General features: G+C 30.8%; 1 protein-coding gene across 1 annotated transcript; it reads right to left on the bottom strand.

Annotated features, from left to right (window-relative positions):
* Nucleotides 7,374-13,671, bottom strand: LOC18589470 (DNA-directed RNA polymerases II and IV subunit 5A). The gene is made up of 5 exons (XM_007014452.2): nucleotides 13,574-13,671; nucleotides 13,217-13,438; nucleotides 11,821-12,000; nucleotides 9,918-10,031; nucleotides 7,374-7,813 (listed from the first exon to the last, which is right to left on the bottom strand). Exons 2-5 carry the CDS (start codon nucleotides 13,421-13,423, stop codon nucleotides 7,688-7,690), a joined length of 627 nt encoding a protein of 208 aa, XP_007014514.2. The 5' UTR covers nucleotides 13,424-13,438; nucleotides 13,574-13,671; the 3' UTR covers nucleotides 7,374-7,687.

Below are 17,788 nucleotides of genomic sequence, written 5' to 3'. Positions count from 1 at the left end.
TAGACTTTTAGGGTTTGGATTTAAAGAGACTAAGAGAAGGCTTCGGTGAGAGTGGATTTTAGAGAGAGGAGAGAGCAACCATCGTTTAGAGAGAGAAAAGAAAAAAGGAAATGAAGAGAGACGAGAGGAAAAATAGGTTTTATACTTAGGGTTTCTAACAAAAGGGATGGGGGAAGAAACGATGTCGTTCTAAGCATTTAGGAAAGCTATTCTTTACTGTGTCAAACGATGCCGTTTTGAGTCATTCTAAAACCAAAACTTGGTGGACCACAGCAGGTTCAGGCTTCGTTCTCGTGGGCCGCTCTTAACCCAAAAAAGTATAGCCTTTTACTTTTATTTGTATGGGTTTGCCATGGATGGTTTATTGGGGCTTGCCCACTTATTTAGTTAAAAATATGTTGTCTAAATTTGCTTAGTTTAAATGGAATAAAATAAATATATTAAGGAAAGATTGCATGATGTTTTTTAGATTAGGAAAATATAGGCAAAAAAATATAAAGCTGTTAATGAAAAGATAGACAAATATTTAATTATAAAATAATAGATTTAGTTAGGTGAAATATACGTATATATAGGAAGCAAATGAATGTCTAATCTAAATAATAATAGTAGTAGATTTAGGTTTTTTTAAAAAATATAAATATATGAGAGAAATAAATAAATATTTAGTAGTAAAAAATAGATCCAAGTAAGAATAATATATAGTTATGAAATAATCAATTTAGCTAGAGGAAAGAAGATATAGAAAATATAAAAATAATAATAATAATAATAATATATTTAGTCGTATGAAAAATAGATTAGGCAAATGAAAAATAGAAAATATATTTGGTCATAAAAATAAGATATAGTAAAAAGATAGAAAAGACATTTATTCTCAAAAGGGATAGGTTAATTAAAATATGCACATGAATGGCAACAGGGCAAAAAAATAGATATAGGTAAAAAGTAGACATTTGTAACTAAATATTAAAAATGATAAGGTAAGGACAAAATATGTTTAGGGTTATTTTTAATAGATAGGAATGCACATAGGTTTGGTTGAAAAGATGCAATAATATTAATCACGGGAATAATATATAAGTTATATAAATTGTATTGATGATGGAATGTTCATTTGGAATGCGAGAAGTCGTAATACCCAATGAACTTTCCTAAGCTAGAGATTTCGATTAAGACTCCACTCGTATGATGGGAGGGTTTTAATTTTGAATCCTAATGTTTGCAATTTTAAGTAAATGAAAAGTTGTATTAGTTTAATTACTAATCAAACAAAAAAAATATAAAAACAAAAAGAACTAACGAAATAATAATAATAATAATAGTAAATACAAAAGAGAATAGACAAAACATATATAGTTTTGAAATATAGGATTATATAAAATAATGATATTCATAACGATGAATAAATAGTAAAAAGTAAAATTTTCAAAGATAGCAAACTCATAACAATAATGAATATAACTAAAATATAACAAGCAAATGCATATAATCATCAAAAAATAGAATTATTAAAAAAATAAAATATTTTCAATTATAAGAAATATATGCATAAATAATAATAATTCTAAAATAAAATATTTGATTAAAGAAATAGTCTTTAGGTACAAAAGAGTTACGAGAAAGTTAAGTATGAATATTGAAATTATTTATGCACATCGCACATCATCATTGCATTGTTAATGTCATGGCATGTAGACGTATTCTATATACGAGTATAAGCCCCGATGATGGGACTTTTCGAAGGAGCTTGCGAAGGCGAGTTTTTTCAAAAAATTTCCTAAGTGAAAAGACACCTCTGAGTCCCACCAGTACGATGGGAAGGCTCGGAGAATATCTTTAATAAAAGGCTTGTGCGCGTAATAGGTTCACATTCACGAAAATATTACTTTTTAAATTCAAACGATTACCTCGATGATAGAATTTATTCATTAAACTTGCAAAGGTGAGTTTTTTGGATAATTCCCTAAGTGAGAGAATATCCTCGAATCCCACTAGTATGATGGGAGGATTTTGGAAATATCCTTAATAAAAGGTTTTCGTTCGACATTATTCGGATTTTATGCCATGCATTTCATAATTGTATAATTGTATAATGTGCACGTCACATCCGTAAAATCAAATAAAATATTTTAATTTGTTAATAAAATAAAAGATAAAATAAATGAACAATAGTTAAGGAAACACAATGAAATAAATTTAAGAATTAGGGTTCCAATATGATAACCTATAATTAAGTGGAACTATTTGCGAAACGGGGTGTCACAGGGTGCTAATCCTTCCTTGTGTGTAACCGTACTCCCAAGCCTTACCCTAAAAAATTGCAAACCAATTCATCATTCTTTCGATGGACCTAAAGTCAATTTAAGACCTCGTCGAATAGAATAAATTTAATAGGTGACCAATCGCACCGAGACAAAAAAAATTGATGACGACTCCTAGTTTTCTCCACGTCTAGTAGTCGAGTTCTTGGACCGACATGTTACGACAATTGGTGTTTTTTTTTTTTTCTTAGGGATTTGGTGAGTTGAACTTTTGCTTAGTGGAGTTTAAAGGCGGATCCCTATTGGTATTTAATACTTTTCGAACCTCTTACTATTATTGTTTTCTAAACTGCCTAGTGATATGTATATTTATATTCTTCATTTCTTTGTACAGACATGTATCTTTTCAATATTTTATCATACATGCAAAAAAGCTCTTCATCCCTTTGTACAAATATGAATGTTTTCAATATCTTATAATACAATCTCATAACTTTTAGTGTTCTCATCTTTCATATACTTTCCCTAGAAAAGTAGAAATTATTTTAGGCCACTTGCACTTCATTGTGAAATTTTAATAATTGAGTTCCTTCCCATTTCTTCTTGAATATAATTAGCATTTACGACATACCTGTGCAACTTTATCACTTTCCTCAAGTCCTTGGTGTCGTCAACAATTTTCCCTGCTGTGTATCTACATTGGCACTTGTGTCATGGTTGTAAGACCTCGAAATCCACATTTTTTTCCTGCTATCATCCTGAGATGCTAAAACCTTTAATTGCCAAATCACCTTCCCTTCGTTCTACCTTGCGTTTTTGCCAACAATTTGCTACATTAGATTGTTATGGTGGTAATATGTTCAGCCTCTTGTACTCTCCTTATTTAAAGTCATAGTATTCTGATTCTTTGTTTAGATTACTAATTTGTTTTACCGTTACTGCCAACAATATTTTAACCTATGTTAATATCATATGGCTTTATTTCCAGGTGGTGGACAGATTGGATGAAGGAGCTATTCCAGCAGATCTTGGTCCACTAGACTATAAAGGACTTTACAAGGTAAATTATTGGAGCATACTTAGTATTCAATCAGCTCTAAGATAAATATGTGCTTATTTATAACTCTTTGCTTGGTTTAAGGCTGTTGGAAAGACTCTACTTAGAGCACATGTAGAAGGCCAACTTAAGGTAAGTATAACAAGTGCATACTGGTGAGTCGCATTATACAACGTGAGATAATGTCCAAACCTGAGGATTTGTGGAGCCTGATACAGAGCTACTTTAGCACTTTTGGATCAAAAGGAGGTATCTCTTTTACGGTTTTACCATCTCATCCTGGTATGACATGTAAAACTATCATGTTCTTTCTTTTTTAGTTGGACGTTACAGGCATCAAGCGAGTAAAAGGTTGCTGCTTATTACGAACTCAGATTACCATTACACAGACAAAATGATGCGGCATTCTTTTAATAAACTCTTGCCCAAAGACATAGGTTGGCGAGAGCTTTTTGACATAGTAAGTATAATTTCTGCTGTATGCTTACCTTATGATTATTGTTTTTAGCAAGATACCGATTTCTAAATTTCTTTCTTCAAGTCAAATTATAGAAACTGATGACCTTGCGACGTGGAAATTTTCAAACTGTTGCTCCTATTTATATGCCAGAAAAGACGAGCTTTATCACACTCTTATCTGTCTTCTCTTCGCACAACTTCTGGCAACTGGTTTTCTCATAAATGATGAAATTGCTTCAATGGATGGAAGTATGAATGTTAGATGTGATAGCAATACAGGTATAGCCTATTGATGTGTTTGTTTCTTGCTGGTCTAAATTTGTATAGGTGATGGTCTCAGCAAGGAAGCCAGAGTTCTTTCAAATGTTACACCCATTATATGAGGTAGTGACGGGTTATTATGTATGGATCTATGCATGTATTTATAACTCAGCTTCTGTTGTTTGAGAATGTTTTCTAAGGGGAAATGGTATATGAATTCACATTATTTCTCCATTTTTTTTCTTTACTTTCATCTCACTATAAACGAATAAAAAAATTTATTGCTCCACGCATAAAATAAAAAAACCATATTAGAATCTGTTATTCTTCGTTAATTTTTTAAAACGTAATTATTTATTCCTGCTACGTAGCGCGGGTCTTTTTTAGTTTATAGTAATTTTGTTGTATTGAATATAATCATAGACAGTTAATGTGATAATTTCTAATGGATGGAAAAAAATTATTATGTATACTATTATATTATAAGGTATAAAATTACTCGATAAGGTATGCTTATGTTGATGTCTACGATAACAATCTATGTTCATGACACGTAGGATAATTCTTCAATTTTATTTGTATCCTAAATAATCCTATTCAATCATTTATTCAATGATCAAAATCTAAGTTAAAAAAAATTGACTACAAAAAATTAAACTAAGACAGAATTTGTGGGACATATGGAGAATATAAATTAGTTAAAAAGCTTATGGCGACATATCTACCACGCAAATCACTTAGAATTCCTTCAATGAAATGATCATTTTCATTAAATCTAGGACCCTTTAACTTAAAAGAACATGTCTTAATTACTATCCCTTTTCGTACGAGTCACAAGAAAAGGGTTATCCTCTCTCAATTTTAAATCACACATATCCCAATTTAAAATTATATAAATTACCTTTACCTTCATCAATTTTAAAAATAGATTTTTATTCTTAATTTATGTAAACACGTAGGTGTATGAATACTTTTGTTAAAGAAAAAAAGAAGCAAATCAAACTATTTTTTTTTTCAGGGCAACTGCTAAAAAATTATTGATGAATCATGCATGGGATACACACTCCCGACATATCCGTCAACAGAATAGTTGAGACTTCTCAAATTGAAGTGGTTTTAACTCATTTCAGGCTTTTATTTAAATATTTTATGATGGGTTTTCTTATATTATAATATTGTTTACTATGAATTTAGATTTTTGTAATACTTTTATAAAAGATTTATTTTCTCACAAGATATCAATTAGATATACAAGTTTTAGATATGTTCTAAATTTTGAAAATTTAAATATGATTATGTCTTAAATTATTATTGTTTTCTCCAAAGGTAAATTTTTCTTGTATTAATAAGAAAGGGAATTACAACAATTCCTTTTCAAGTCTCGAGCCTTTATTGGCATGAGTCTTGGTGCGGCATTGCTCACCCTTCTCCCATCAGAAGGTAATATATACAGCAAAATACCCCAAAAGTACTAAATATTGATAGGACGGTTTGTTTGGTACCATCGTACTCCAATGGTACAAGTATTCTCCCTCTTTTTTCCCTTCTCACTACTAATATTTATTTTATTACTTTCATAAATTCAAATAAAGATTTAATAAATTGAAATATTTAATTTATGCATTCTTTTACACGGACTTAATGCATTTAAAATTTTAGTTTAAAAACCATTTAATTATTTTTAATTAAAAAATTCCTGAATATAAGTTTTACCCACTACGGTTGCCTTTATAACATCAATCATTATTTATTTATGACATAATACCTAAAAAGATCTCAAAATATTCAAAAAAATATTAAATAAATTTTTATTATTCTATTACGTTCAATTAAACTCTTATACTTTTATTTTACATCAAATAGACTCATAACTTAACTAATTGTTATTAGTTAGAATGCCATTTGTTATTTTATGTAACTTGATTGTGCATATTAATGTCATAGTAAATATCATTACATGATATTTCATCATTCACGTCAATGTCACGTGCTAAAAAAAATAAGTGACATTTTAACTAGTAATAATTACTCAACTATTGATCATAAGAATCCATTTGACTCAAAATTAAAATATAAAAATTTGATTGAATATAATAGAAGAATAAAAGTTTATTTAAATTTTCTTGAATAGTTAATTGACTTTTTAAAGTATCACATCTTTATTTATTGAATTTTACTTTATTTAGAATATTTGTTTATTTAGCTGATTGGTATAAATAAAAATTAGAGATTAACTACTACTTTAATAAAACAAATCCAATGGATAAACATAACTAGTCTCTCTATACAAAACCGGATACTATATATTAGAGCAAAAAATTTAGTAGCTATGCATGCAAAGTCGAGACTCCACATGAGGAAGATAATAAATGAATCTGAGGGAAGGGATTTCATGGTGATGGTAGGATTTTGTTTTGGGCTGGCGTTCATGCCGTTTACGGTAATGACACTACTTTGGGCATAAAACTGGCTATTTTTGGTTCTCACCAGCTTACATATCTGGTCAGTCTCGTGTCCTGTATTTTGGGATATGAGAATCTGGAATTATAGAGGAAAAAAGGGTACAAGAGTCGGCTGAATTTGGAAGAAAACGAGGGCACGCACTTGGGACCCTTGGGCTGGGCTGGGTCCTTTTTATTTTGTACTTTTCTAAAGCCCAAGTTTTTAGAGTACAAAATAAGTAAATTACTTCACTGCCATGTTGGTGGCACTCAAGTTTGAGCCTTCTGACACGGTGCTAATGTGCCATCTTTTCAGCAAAGTCACTAGCAAGTTCATGCTGCATCTTGAGCAAAATTTAATCAAATATTTTGACTTGCATGGAAAGAAAGAACCTTGGAAAATATGGAATTTGTAGGGTGAGTGTAGTCTTCAATCTGTGACAATCTCTATTTTACTAAGTTAAAGAAGAAATCCCAAAATGATTCAAGGATCAACCACTCTGTGAACAATACAACTCTTGGGATTCAAGTGAAGATTGCGATATGAGCATGAAATGTCGCAACAAGTTAACGGATCATGCTTGAGTATAATTTAAATACTAATTTGGTGCCCGAAAATGATCATGGTTAGCTTTGTCGATTAAAAACAATGATTATGTGGAGAAGATATCGGAGAAATGAAGAAAGTTGATCACATGAGAGCTAGGGTTTATCATTTACTAGAAATTCAATGTGAGAGTTAGAGTTAAGGTTCATTATTTGTTAGAGATTCAATGTGCGAGTTAGGGTTTTTTATTTGTTAAAGATTTAAATTCGAGTTGTAATATTTCAATTTATAATATAATTGCAATTAAAGTCAAAAAAAAAAAAAAAAAAAAAAGAAGTCCACCCTGAACTTGCATTTATGCTTATTGAATCTCTTATCCACTAAAAGTGTATTTTCATAAGTTAAGCATGTCAAACTAGGCTTCTGACAAGTGTGTAATCATCGAGAGAAATATAAATTATTTTAAACAAATAAAAACATTAGATCACAAGCTCAAATCTTTTAGCCTGCCAGCAGATTGAAACCCATTTTTTTTCCAGTAGGATTTCGAACTCCTAGAATAATTTGCTTTTTGAATAAGAACACAGAAGGTATTAACTTCAACCATTCTCTAGAACAAAAAAAAAACGATATGCAAAACCATGAAATGAGAAGAAACTCATACAGCATATCGGTATGTGTCATATGTATCAGCAGTCACACTTTCTCGAGTAATCTTGACAACTTGTCCGTGCTTCATACCATAATATCTAGCAACTGGATCACTAACCAGAATACGAGGTAGCTGAAGTTCAAATGAAAGAGCAAAATCAGGACAATTAAATCAAAGCAAATCAAGATGCATACAACAAAGATGTGCTAATCGCCTAATCTTCATAAGTGAAACCAGCATTATGTTATACTGGAAATATAACATGAGTCTGCATCAGTAAGCTCATCAAGAAATTAATAAGGCAGTAAGACGCATCACTCAAGGTGAATATATACAATTTATTGGAGATTTTGACCCCTAGAATGTTTTGAACTGAAATTCTTTTCCATATGGCATCCATGAGGACAGAGAAATGAAAATTCTGGTGAAAATATCTTTCAACAGTTTCAAACAAAAAAAATTATATATCAAAATTCTCTTAAAAGATCCATTTAATAAAAATTGCAAATTTTTCTTTGCTGGGTGATGATAAAGACGGTGGTGTATTGTGCAACACAACCACTTCATTTTGTTTAAAACAAGGAATTTGGAACTAGGTTCATAAAAATGCATAAAAATTGCTGAAAGTTGAAAGTTGACATACATATTGCTGTGTGAAAGGGGAAGAAAGGGATACAAGAAAAATATAAGAAAAGAAGAGAGGCAAGGAGAAAAAATGGTGAAGAGAAAGCAAAAAGCAGAATCTGATAGAAAAGATGCAGGGGTTTTAAAATAACAGCATTGAGTACAGAAGAGTCTGGTAAGCCAAAACATAAGGGGCGAGGCAAAAGAAAGCTCGGGAGGACAGTGTCGGTTAATCATAAAGCCACTTCACATTCATTCTTTCATATGAAAAAAATTGGCATAATATTAGGAGAACAAGAAGAGATTAGTACTTTAAAATTTGATCATAGATACTCTGTTTATGTGTGTGTAATTTTTTTTTTTAACTACACCAAAACTACCACTTCAAAAACCATTCTAACCACAAACTTCCTATAATCATGAACAGGTTGTTTTTAAACTATCCATACACCTATATGTTCATAAAAATGTAGATCCTCCTCTCTCTCTCTCTCTCTCTCTCTCTCATTTTCTTAACTAAAGGAAAAAAACCAGTTCAAAAATCATGTTCAGTGTTGTCTCCTTATAATCATAAATATTATTGGTTTCAAAATATCAAAACACCTACATGTTCATAAAAAAAATTGCACCTCTATGTTTCTTAATGTAAATACAACCTAGATAATGGTTGAAAGTTGCTCCACAACTCAAAATATTTCCAACTACAACTACCCCCTAAACCATAACATAACTAAGCAGCAGACCTTATTCCTGTACTGATTAAGTGTTCACTAAAATAATTTCAAAATAAAGCTATCTATGAGGATTTATGAGGATTGTAAAGGATCATATGATAGGTCATGTGGTGGAAGTACCAAATTTCTAGATACCAAAAATGTAAAATTCAGTTAGATGCACCTGCAAGAGAAAAAAAATCTTCCATTTTTCTTTGTATGTAAGTTTTCTGAGTTAGAAAGTTTCCCCTTGAATTGCACCCTTTAGAGGGTACACGTATGCTCGCAATTTAGTTGAACTTAATTTCATAGAATTTAATTTATTTCCTTTAAATCAAGTTGGATCTTTATTTAATTATAATATATTTCCTATTGCTTAATACTAATCCACACAAGACAAGGAATACTGTGAGAATTTCTCACTAGTACCTAAATAATTTTCATATTTGGAAGCTTTGGTCAATTAAATCATATTCTTTTGCACTCAATCTTTACACAACTTAAGCTGAATAAACCAAAGTAATTAAAGTCATTCGAAGAACGATTGTTAGCTTCATCTGCTCCATCTTAAAGCCCAAAATTCAGGTTTTAGAGTGCATGATTATCTCGGTATGAAAAGCAAGGATTGCAACAACCTCAAGGTTGATAATCTTCCACTTTTTCGTTCTGTTCTGTTCTTTTTTCTTTTTTTCTTTTTGCCTACTTTACATTCAGGTAGAGGAAGCAGGTCGGTAGAATTTATTCATATCTCAAGTGTTAGCACATGATATGTAAATAAGTCACCACAGAAATAACCACAATAAAACAGTTTTATCAAAGCCAAAGCCACCGGTACAGACCATTTAACAAGCATTTAGATCTAAAACATCCAATATTGAGGTCACCGATCAATCACTAACCTGTGTTTCCTTTACCCTGTATTTTTCCAGTAATTTCTTCTTTTCTTGATCTGTCAGTACTGTATGCTTGGGGACGAACATATGTTCTGTGATATTGGTCAACAACTCCGCCTCCTGCATAGACATTACATAACCATCATTTGTCATCATTGACATCTCTTGCAAAAATTATAAAAAAATACAACAAAAAAATGTTAAGAAAGTACTTTTCTCCCCCCAAAAAATTGTTATGAAGTTAAGAAAACCATCTTACCATAAATAGAAACATAATTCCATAAACAAAATGCATATATTAAATGACCTATGCAATGGATCTGTGTTTCGGTATGAAATATCAAAAATGTCATAGACATTCCTAGGTCTGAATAGTGGACTAAACTCAATTTCTCTGGAAAGAATTGCAAGAATGTTCTAAAGTGTTACAATGTCCTTTGAAAGCGCATGACTAATAAAGCTAAAGTATATGCTAGATGCAACTAGTTATAATCGAATCTATTTTGAACGCACAAGGCTAATTCAGCTAAATTATATGCTTGACAGCAATCAGTTATATTAGAATGTGCTTTGTAAGCACACAGCTAATTCAGCTACATTATATGCTTGAATTGAACTAGTTAGATTAATATTATCTAGAGATTTAATTTTTCCAACAATTGAAAGGATATATTCTTACTGTCCACATTCATGGCTTCAGAACTCTACCATGAATGTTACATAGCATGTTAATAGTTCTTAAAGCTTTAAGGACAGCAGCATGATACCAGTGAATTTAGAATTTGAACCAAAATATTAAACACTGAATAGAAGGGCTCTAGAAGGGTGTCATGGAAAACTTTAATATTTACCCTAAGAATTGTTACTATTATTACACATGGTGATTTTATTTTCCCTTACTTTGAGAATTTCTTCATAGTATTTGTCTAGATTTAAATTCAGTACTCTGTCCAATAAGTTGTCTGCATTTATTACTTCTTATATTTTGTGATTCCAGCTAACAGCAATAAAAGTTAGCATTTAAATAAATGTTATCATCTCTGTATACAAGTAAATTATAAAACTTATGACATGCATGCATAAGTTGCATAAAATCAATGAAAACAACTCTAAGCATTTAATATGAACTAGTATTTGTTGTCACATGCATTGCATGTGAATACTTATTTCTTTATTTATTTTTAAATAATAATTATATAGAAGTACAAATGTTTCTAAAATATAAATAATTTAAATTTTGTGTTAATCTATAAATTATTCAATACTACTGGGATCAAGGAAAGAAATTTTTAGTAATATGATTAGAATTCTTATTTACAAAAATGGATAAACCTTATTAATATTTATAATAAAAAAATTTAAAATGACAATTTAGAAATATAGTGAACAAATATGTCCATTTTCGTCAATAAAAAGTTTTAACAATATCTGTACTTTTATATATATATTATATATATAAGTAGTAGATCATCAAATGTTGGTTAATTCACAGTAGACTTACAGTCCTTGAGTATGATATTCCAATAAGCAAAATCACAAATGGAACTATCTCTAAGTTTCAACTTTGTTCCTTGCTTTTCAGAGAAATGAATACAATATTTATTTTAGGGAATGAAAAATTTCAGATTAGCCTACCTTCGACTAGAATAACTTTCTGTAATCTTTCACAACTATTTTTTGATTAATATCTTTCTTTTAAATACTTGTTTGGGACAATCAAAATCATGAGATTCAGCCATTGTGATCCACTGAATGGAAATATTTAGTAAACCGACTGTATTGCAAGCATAGATTTTAAAAACGAACCAAAGTTTTAAATGACAAAACAAAAGCAATTCATAGAATTTCCAATTTTAAATAAGCTAAAAAATGCTCAAGAATGAAAAAAGGAAAAAAAAATCATATATACCTCGAAAACATCCAAATGAAAATATGAATTAATTTCATTTATCGCTGCTTTAGCAGGGGCTGTCAAAGCTTTTTGAACGACCAAAATTGCATTAAAGACATTATCTGCTTTCATACGCTTTGCACAGTTTCTTACCATAGGAACACCAACCTTTAGTTCTGCAGGAAAGAAGACATAAATCTAGAGACAAATAAACCATCAATACATCATTATTAAGAAAAGTAAAAATAAAAATAAAAAACAGAAGAAGAAGAAAGACCAGTACATCAATTGTTATAAAATTATTCGTATAAATAAAAAAGGGAATAGACATTACCATAATTCTAATATTCAAGACAGAACACAACATGACCTGATTTTCACTTGATTGTTTTGGATGCTTCACAGTAAAAGTTAACACCATACCACAAACAGAACAACGTGCTCGTTGGATATTAAGAAACATGAAAACATTCAAAATAGAAACTGCAGCACAACAACTACTTAAACAATTTTTACAATGAGAAGGCCATTGTTTAAAAGATTTCTAAAACTCTAAAAATCCAAAGGTGGACTTTCAATTCAAAACTGGTGATTCTGAAATAGACACATAGACTATTATTTGAGATACTTATTACCTTATTTTTGCAAACACCAAATGAGGGATCTTAATGCTAACTAAAGGCTAAGAACAACTAGAAAAGCACATGTGAATAAGTGCATTATATATAGCACTAAATATTGAATAAAGCAAGGTAAATTTATTGATAGGGTATGAACGACCAAATAAGCTTGTGCTAGAAAACACTTGTAGATGCAGCAAAGTAGGCTTACCAATATTAACAGATCAGAAAAGACAGCATATTAACTTTCCTACTTTAAAATTGATATATGATTGATAATAATGGCATCCATAGATACCCAATTTTGTTAGAAACATACTTGCCACGCATTGACAGCATTTTGCAACGATCAAAATGATGACATAAATCTACTGATGTAGCCTTTTACTCAAATTTTTTTCCTCGCCACTTTATGTCCTTTCTCCATCATCTATGGAAAGATTATTCCAAAGCCCAAAATATGAGAAAGCAATTCTTTTCAATTGATCAGTCCTCATTAAAAACTTTTCAAGGTCTTAAGCTTTCCAAGAGCCCGAGATATTGGGTGAAATTTTCTTAGTGAACTACTAGTGAAGCAACAACATCTTTACAAATTCTGAGCAGTGGAATAATTTGAAGCATCAATCGATTACACAAACGTGTATACTGAAACAGAAGTGTGCATTCTAGAAATAGAGCAGAATGAGTAAGAAGAAAACTAGACATCATTATCTGACATGAACATTTATATCCCTTGATAAACTCTACAAAAATTGTAATAAAAGCTAAGAACAATGGGGCTGGAAGATATGCACCTGATCAATTGGAGCATCTCCTTTGTTGCAATGGATCAAAAGATCATCCCTTTTGAGGTGGATATTGTCACCAAATTTCTCAATGAATTGTTGTCTTGTCGTTTTAATATCCGAATCATCAACAGAATATCCCCTATCCCTCAGCATCTGCAAAACTGTTCTACGAGCTTTGAATAGCTTTGTGATTTGTTCGTCAGACACCGACATTTGTTTCACTACCAACTTCAGCAGACAAACAAACAAGTCATGTCTTTTTACTCGTCTCTCCGAATACTTTCCTAAAACCAGCTAGATTGATCATCAAAACTAAGTGAAAAAACAAAAAAAAGAAAGAAAACTTTAGCAATAAAAATTTACCTTGAGCTAAAGAAGATTAGGCGGTGCAGAGAAGAGAATTCGAAGACGGGAGAAAGAAATCAAAAAGCCTGTCGATTGGAACCGGAAAATTTTGGGGTTAAGGGTTTAGGGGTTTAGCCTAAACAAGGGCTCTTTTGTAAATTTATGAACTCTTAATTTTGCCTTTTTCAACCATTTTAATTTTATTAAATTAGGCATAACATTTAAAAAAATTATTAAACTATTTAAAAAATTTTAAATAAACTTTTATATTTTTATTACATTCAATTAAATTTTTATATTTTTATTTGAAATCAAATAAATTTTTATATTTTTATATTTTAAGTCAAATAGCTATTCTTACTAATAATTGATTTAATTAAAATACTTTTTATTATTTTATACTGTATGGTTTTAAAATTGATAATAACGTGACATGTTGATATATCATAATTGATGATGATGTAATTTGTTAATTTAACATGATAAGATGTCATATAATATTTTGTACCTTTTACATTAACGTAATATCAATTTGTGTGAATATAAAATAATAAATTATATTTTGATTAAAAGTAATCAGTCTACCATTAGTTATAAAAATTTATTTAATTCAAAATAAAAATATAAAAATTTAATTAAATGTAATAAAAAATAAAAAATTTATTTAAATATTTTTAAATAATTTAAAATTTTATCTGAGGATTATGTTATTAACTTCATGTATGAATCAAATTGCCTTAAACTTTTGAGTATGGATTAGGAGCAGGGAGGGTTTTTTTCCTTTGTTTCAAACAGTAGAAATTAAGGACTTACATCACTAGCGTACTACCAAGCGAGGGCCCGTGCGTGTCTTGTGCTCTCTAGTTATCTTGTATCTCTTCTTTACGTGCAAAGTTTATTAACCAATTCTGTACTGGGTTATATGTTTTCTACCTTTCATTACAAAAAGGAAAACAAAAAAAAAAAATTTAATGTCAATAGGCCATGGGAGTCAACAAGATTTCTACATGTTTTAAAATAAGTTAAATTACCTTTACTCTTAGATTTTGAGTATAATTCATCTTAGATCTATTGATGCTGAAAATGAACATTTCATTTCAAAACCTTAAATGAAGTTAAGAGATTTTAAAAAAGAACTAAAATACCCATAAAATAAAAAAATTTTAAAAATATAGAAAACAACTTTCAACTTTCAAACTCTTTGCCTTTCTAATGAATCAATTTTGTATTTCCTTTATAAATTAAGTTTTCATGAGAAAGGGAGAGGCACTCCCTATCAAAAACGAAGATGAGATTTAAGAGTTGGTACCATTAATACTGCATTATGCAAATAACTTGACCGACCAAGATGTATCAACAATCAACAAATTTTGAAAGAGAAAGGAAGAAACTTGGAATATCAGAAACCAAATACAATAAAACAGTCAGACTCCTAGTTGAAATTCATTGTTATGGATTAGGACAGATCTAGAGATGGAATATCTTGCTGAAATTCATTTTAATCAACCCCGTACAGATGTGGGTAAGAAAGCCATCGTTCTCATTTCCAGCTAAAATTTGTCATGTGTTTTTTCCTAAACCAACATGAATGGCAGGTCATTTTCCTCGACATTTTCAAGCATTCATTAAGGGCATAAGATTTATTAAGTTTACATCCCCTTGTTATTTTTCTTTGTTGATTTAGGGGTTTCCTTTAAATCCTTTTCCTACCATAAGTGGGAATATGGGTTGCTCTGTGCATGGTTTTAAATTGTTTAACCAAATTATAGAGGTTTTGCTATGATCTAAAACTATTTTTTTCTAGCCGAAGTTGACCATTCCTCTGTCATTCAGTAACTAGATTTGTAGGAATACCACACCTATTTTCTTGTGTCCATCTAGCTTAGATGAGGTTCTAGGCTTCTAGCTCAAGTCCGTATTCTATTGAATTAGATCTTATGTATTCAAACCAACCTCCTTTTTTGTCTTTGTTTTTCTCTCATTAATGACAATGATGCCGCATATTTCAGGAAATTGCACAGCAACAAGAACGATACAAGATCCTGTAAATTCATATATATAATAAAGATAATATCAAAATTGAGACTTTGAGAAAAAAATTCAAAGAGAGAATATAATAAAGGATCCCGGATCAAAGAAATTTGGGAATGTGAGGGAACAACTTAAGAGGAATTTTGTTGAAAGTTCCACTCTCAATCCTCTGGGGTACACTTACATTGCTATTGTTCTTCACTTGGCTCGGACCCTGTTAATTCCAGAAAATCCAAGCATAATCAAGAAGACTCGAGTAACCAGAATAAGAAAGAGGAAGAAAGCACGCGAGAGAGAGGAAAACCGATGTATTACAGTCAATAGTCTCAAGCATTAAACACGGAAATTCTTTTTTTGCGATTAATGTCTGCAACTAACTAGGGTAGTTACTCTAACTATACATTCTAAAAAAATTAACTATGATTAAGCTATATAATTACAAAGCTAACCAAAGTTAACTTAAAATTCAGGAATTAAGCACGTGCACAGCCTCTGACTCTTCTTTGTTGCTGTTCATTATCGTTTACACTCCCCTCAAGATGGGTGTGTATGTTTTGAACATTTATCTTGCTTAACAAAAATTGAAGTTGTCCTGACAGTAAAGCTTTCATAAAAATGTCAACTAACTGTAAAATTTGTCCATACATAACTTGATTATCCCAGCTAGCATAGTCTCTTTAATGAGGTTACAGTCTACTTCAATGTGTACTTGTCAAAGTTAGCAAAGACATAGTTTGCAGACTTGTCAAAACTAGCAAAGACAAAGTTTGCAGACTTGTCAAAGCTCTCCATGAGTTGAAACAAGCATCTAGAGCTTGGTATGAAAGGATAGATGCATGCTTGCTCAGTAAAGGGTTCATACACAACTTAAATGAGCCTACATTGTATGTAAAGAACTTTAATGGTTTGGTCAATCTCACAGTCTCTATATATGTTGATGACTTATTTGTAGCAGGGCCTAACAACTATGGTATGGATGAGTTCATAAAGCAAATGAAGCTTGAATTTTATATGACTAACTTGGAGAGATAACCTAATTCCTAGGGATGGAGTTTAAGTAGAAGATTGATCAAAAACTAGTACATCAAAGCAAATATGTAAGAGATCTACTGAGAATATTTGGAATAAACACTAGTAAACCTACACTAATTCCTCTAGCTTCTGGTTGTCAATTGAGTAAAGAAGATGGTGATAACAAAGCTGATGCTACTAGCTATAGGAGTTTGATAGGTTGTTTACTTTATTTGTCAACGTCTAAACTAGATATCACATATGCTACAAGTTTATTGTCAAGATATATGCAAGATCCCTCTGCTTTACATATGAAAGCTACTAAACTAGTACTTAGGTACATTAAAGGGACCTTGACCTTTGGACTCAAATTCACTAAGTAGGATTACAAGGAGTTGGGGAGATTTCATGACAGTGATTGGGGTAGATGATTCTCATGGCATAAGTGGTTTTTGTTTCTTGTTGGGAAATGTAGTCTTCACATTTAGTTCCAAGAAGCAGGAGTTGGTAGCCTAATCGTCTACTGAACCCGAATATCTTGCAACTGCATCCATTATAAATCATGCCTAAGGGGTAAGAAAAGTACTTGATGATCTAGGTTTAAACAAGCCATAGGTGCTATATTGAACATTGACAACAATTTTGCAATAGCTATTGCTAAAAACCCAGTGCATCATGAAAAGATGTGGAACCCCAACTTTGAATTAAGGTAAGAAATGTAACTTAGATTGGTGAGCTATTGATTTAATGTTTTTGTTTGAAATTTTTGAATGTTTACAACTTGGAAAATGCGTGTTTCATGAAATCATTAAGCCCATTTGAAATATAAGACTTAGAGAGGGTCAATTGGCCTTGTTTTAGACTTAAAAATGCATTTTGTACCATAAGTATCGATACCTTTGAACGAGGTATCGATACTTGAAACCTAGAAAGGCATCTGATGAACAAGTATCGATACTTGCTTCATAAGGATTGATGCACTTACCCAGAAAGGAAAAGTATCAATACCTATACCCAAGGTATCGATATTTACATTACGGATTTGAAAAAAATAAAGGTAAAACAAACTCTTCCAACCAAATTAATACCCTAAACCTCCCAAAAACCCCTCAAACGGTTTTACACTTTCTCTCTCTACTCTTAACCTCTTTTTTCTCTCTACTCTCTCTCTCTCTCTCTCTCTCTCTCTCT

Source organism: Theobroma cacao, chromosome 9, assembly GCF_000208745.1.
Source record: "Theobroma cacao cultivar B97-61/B2 chromosome 9, Criollo_cocoa_genome_V2, whole genome shotgun sequence".
NCBI classification, from domain to species: Eukaryota; Viridiplantae; Streptophyta; class Magnoliopsida; order Malvales; family Malvaceae; genus Theobroma; species Theobroma cacao.
Note: the sequence above shows the minus strand (reverse complement) of the source record. Positions and strands in the feature narration are given on the sequence as shown.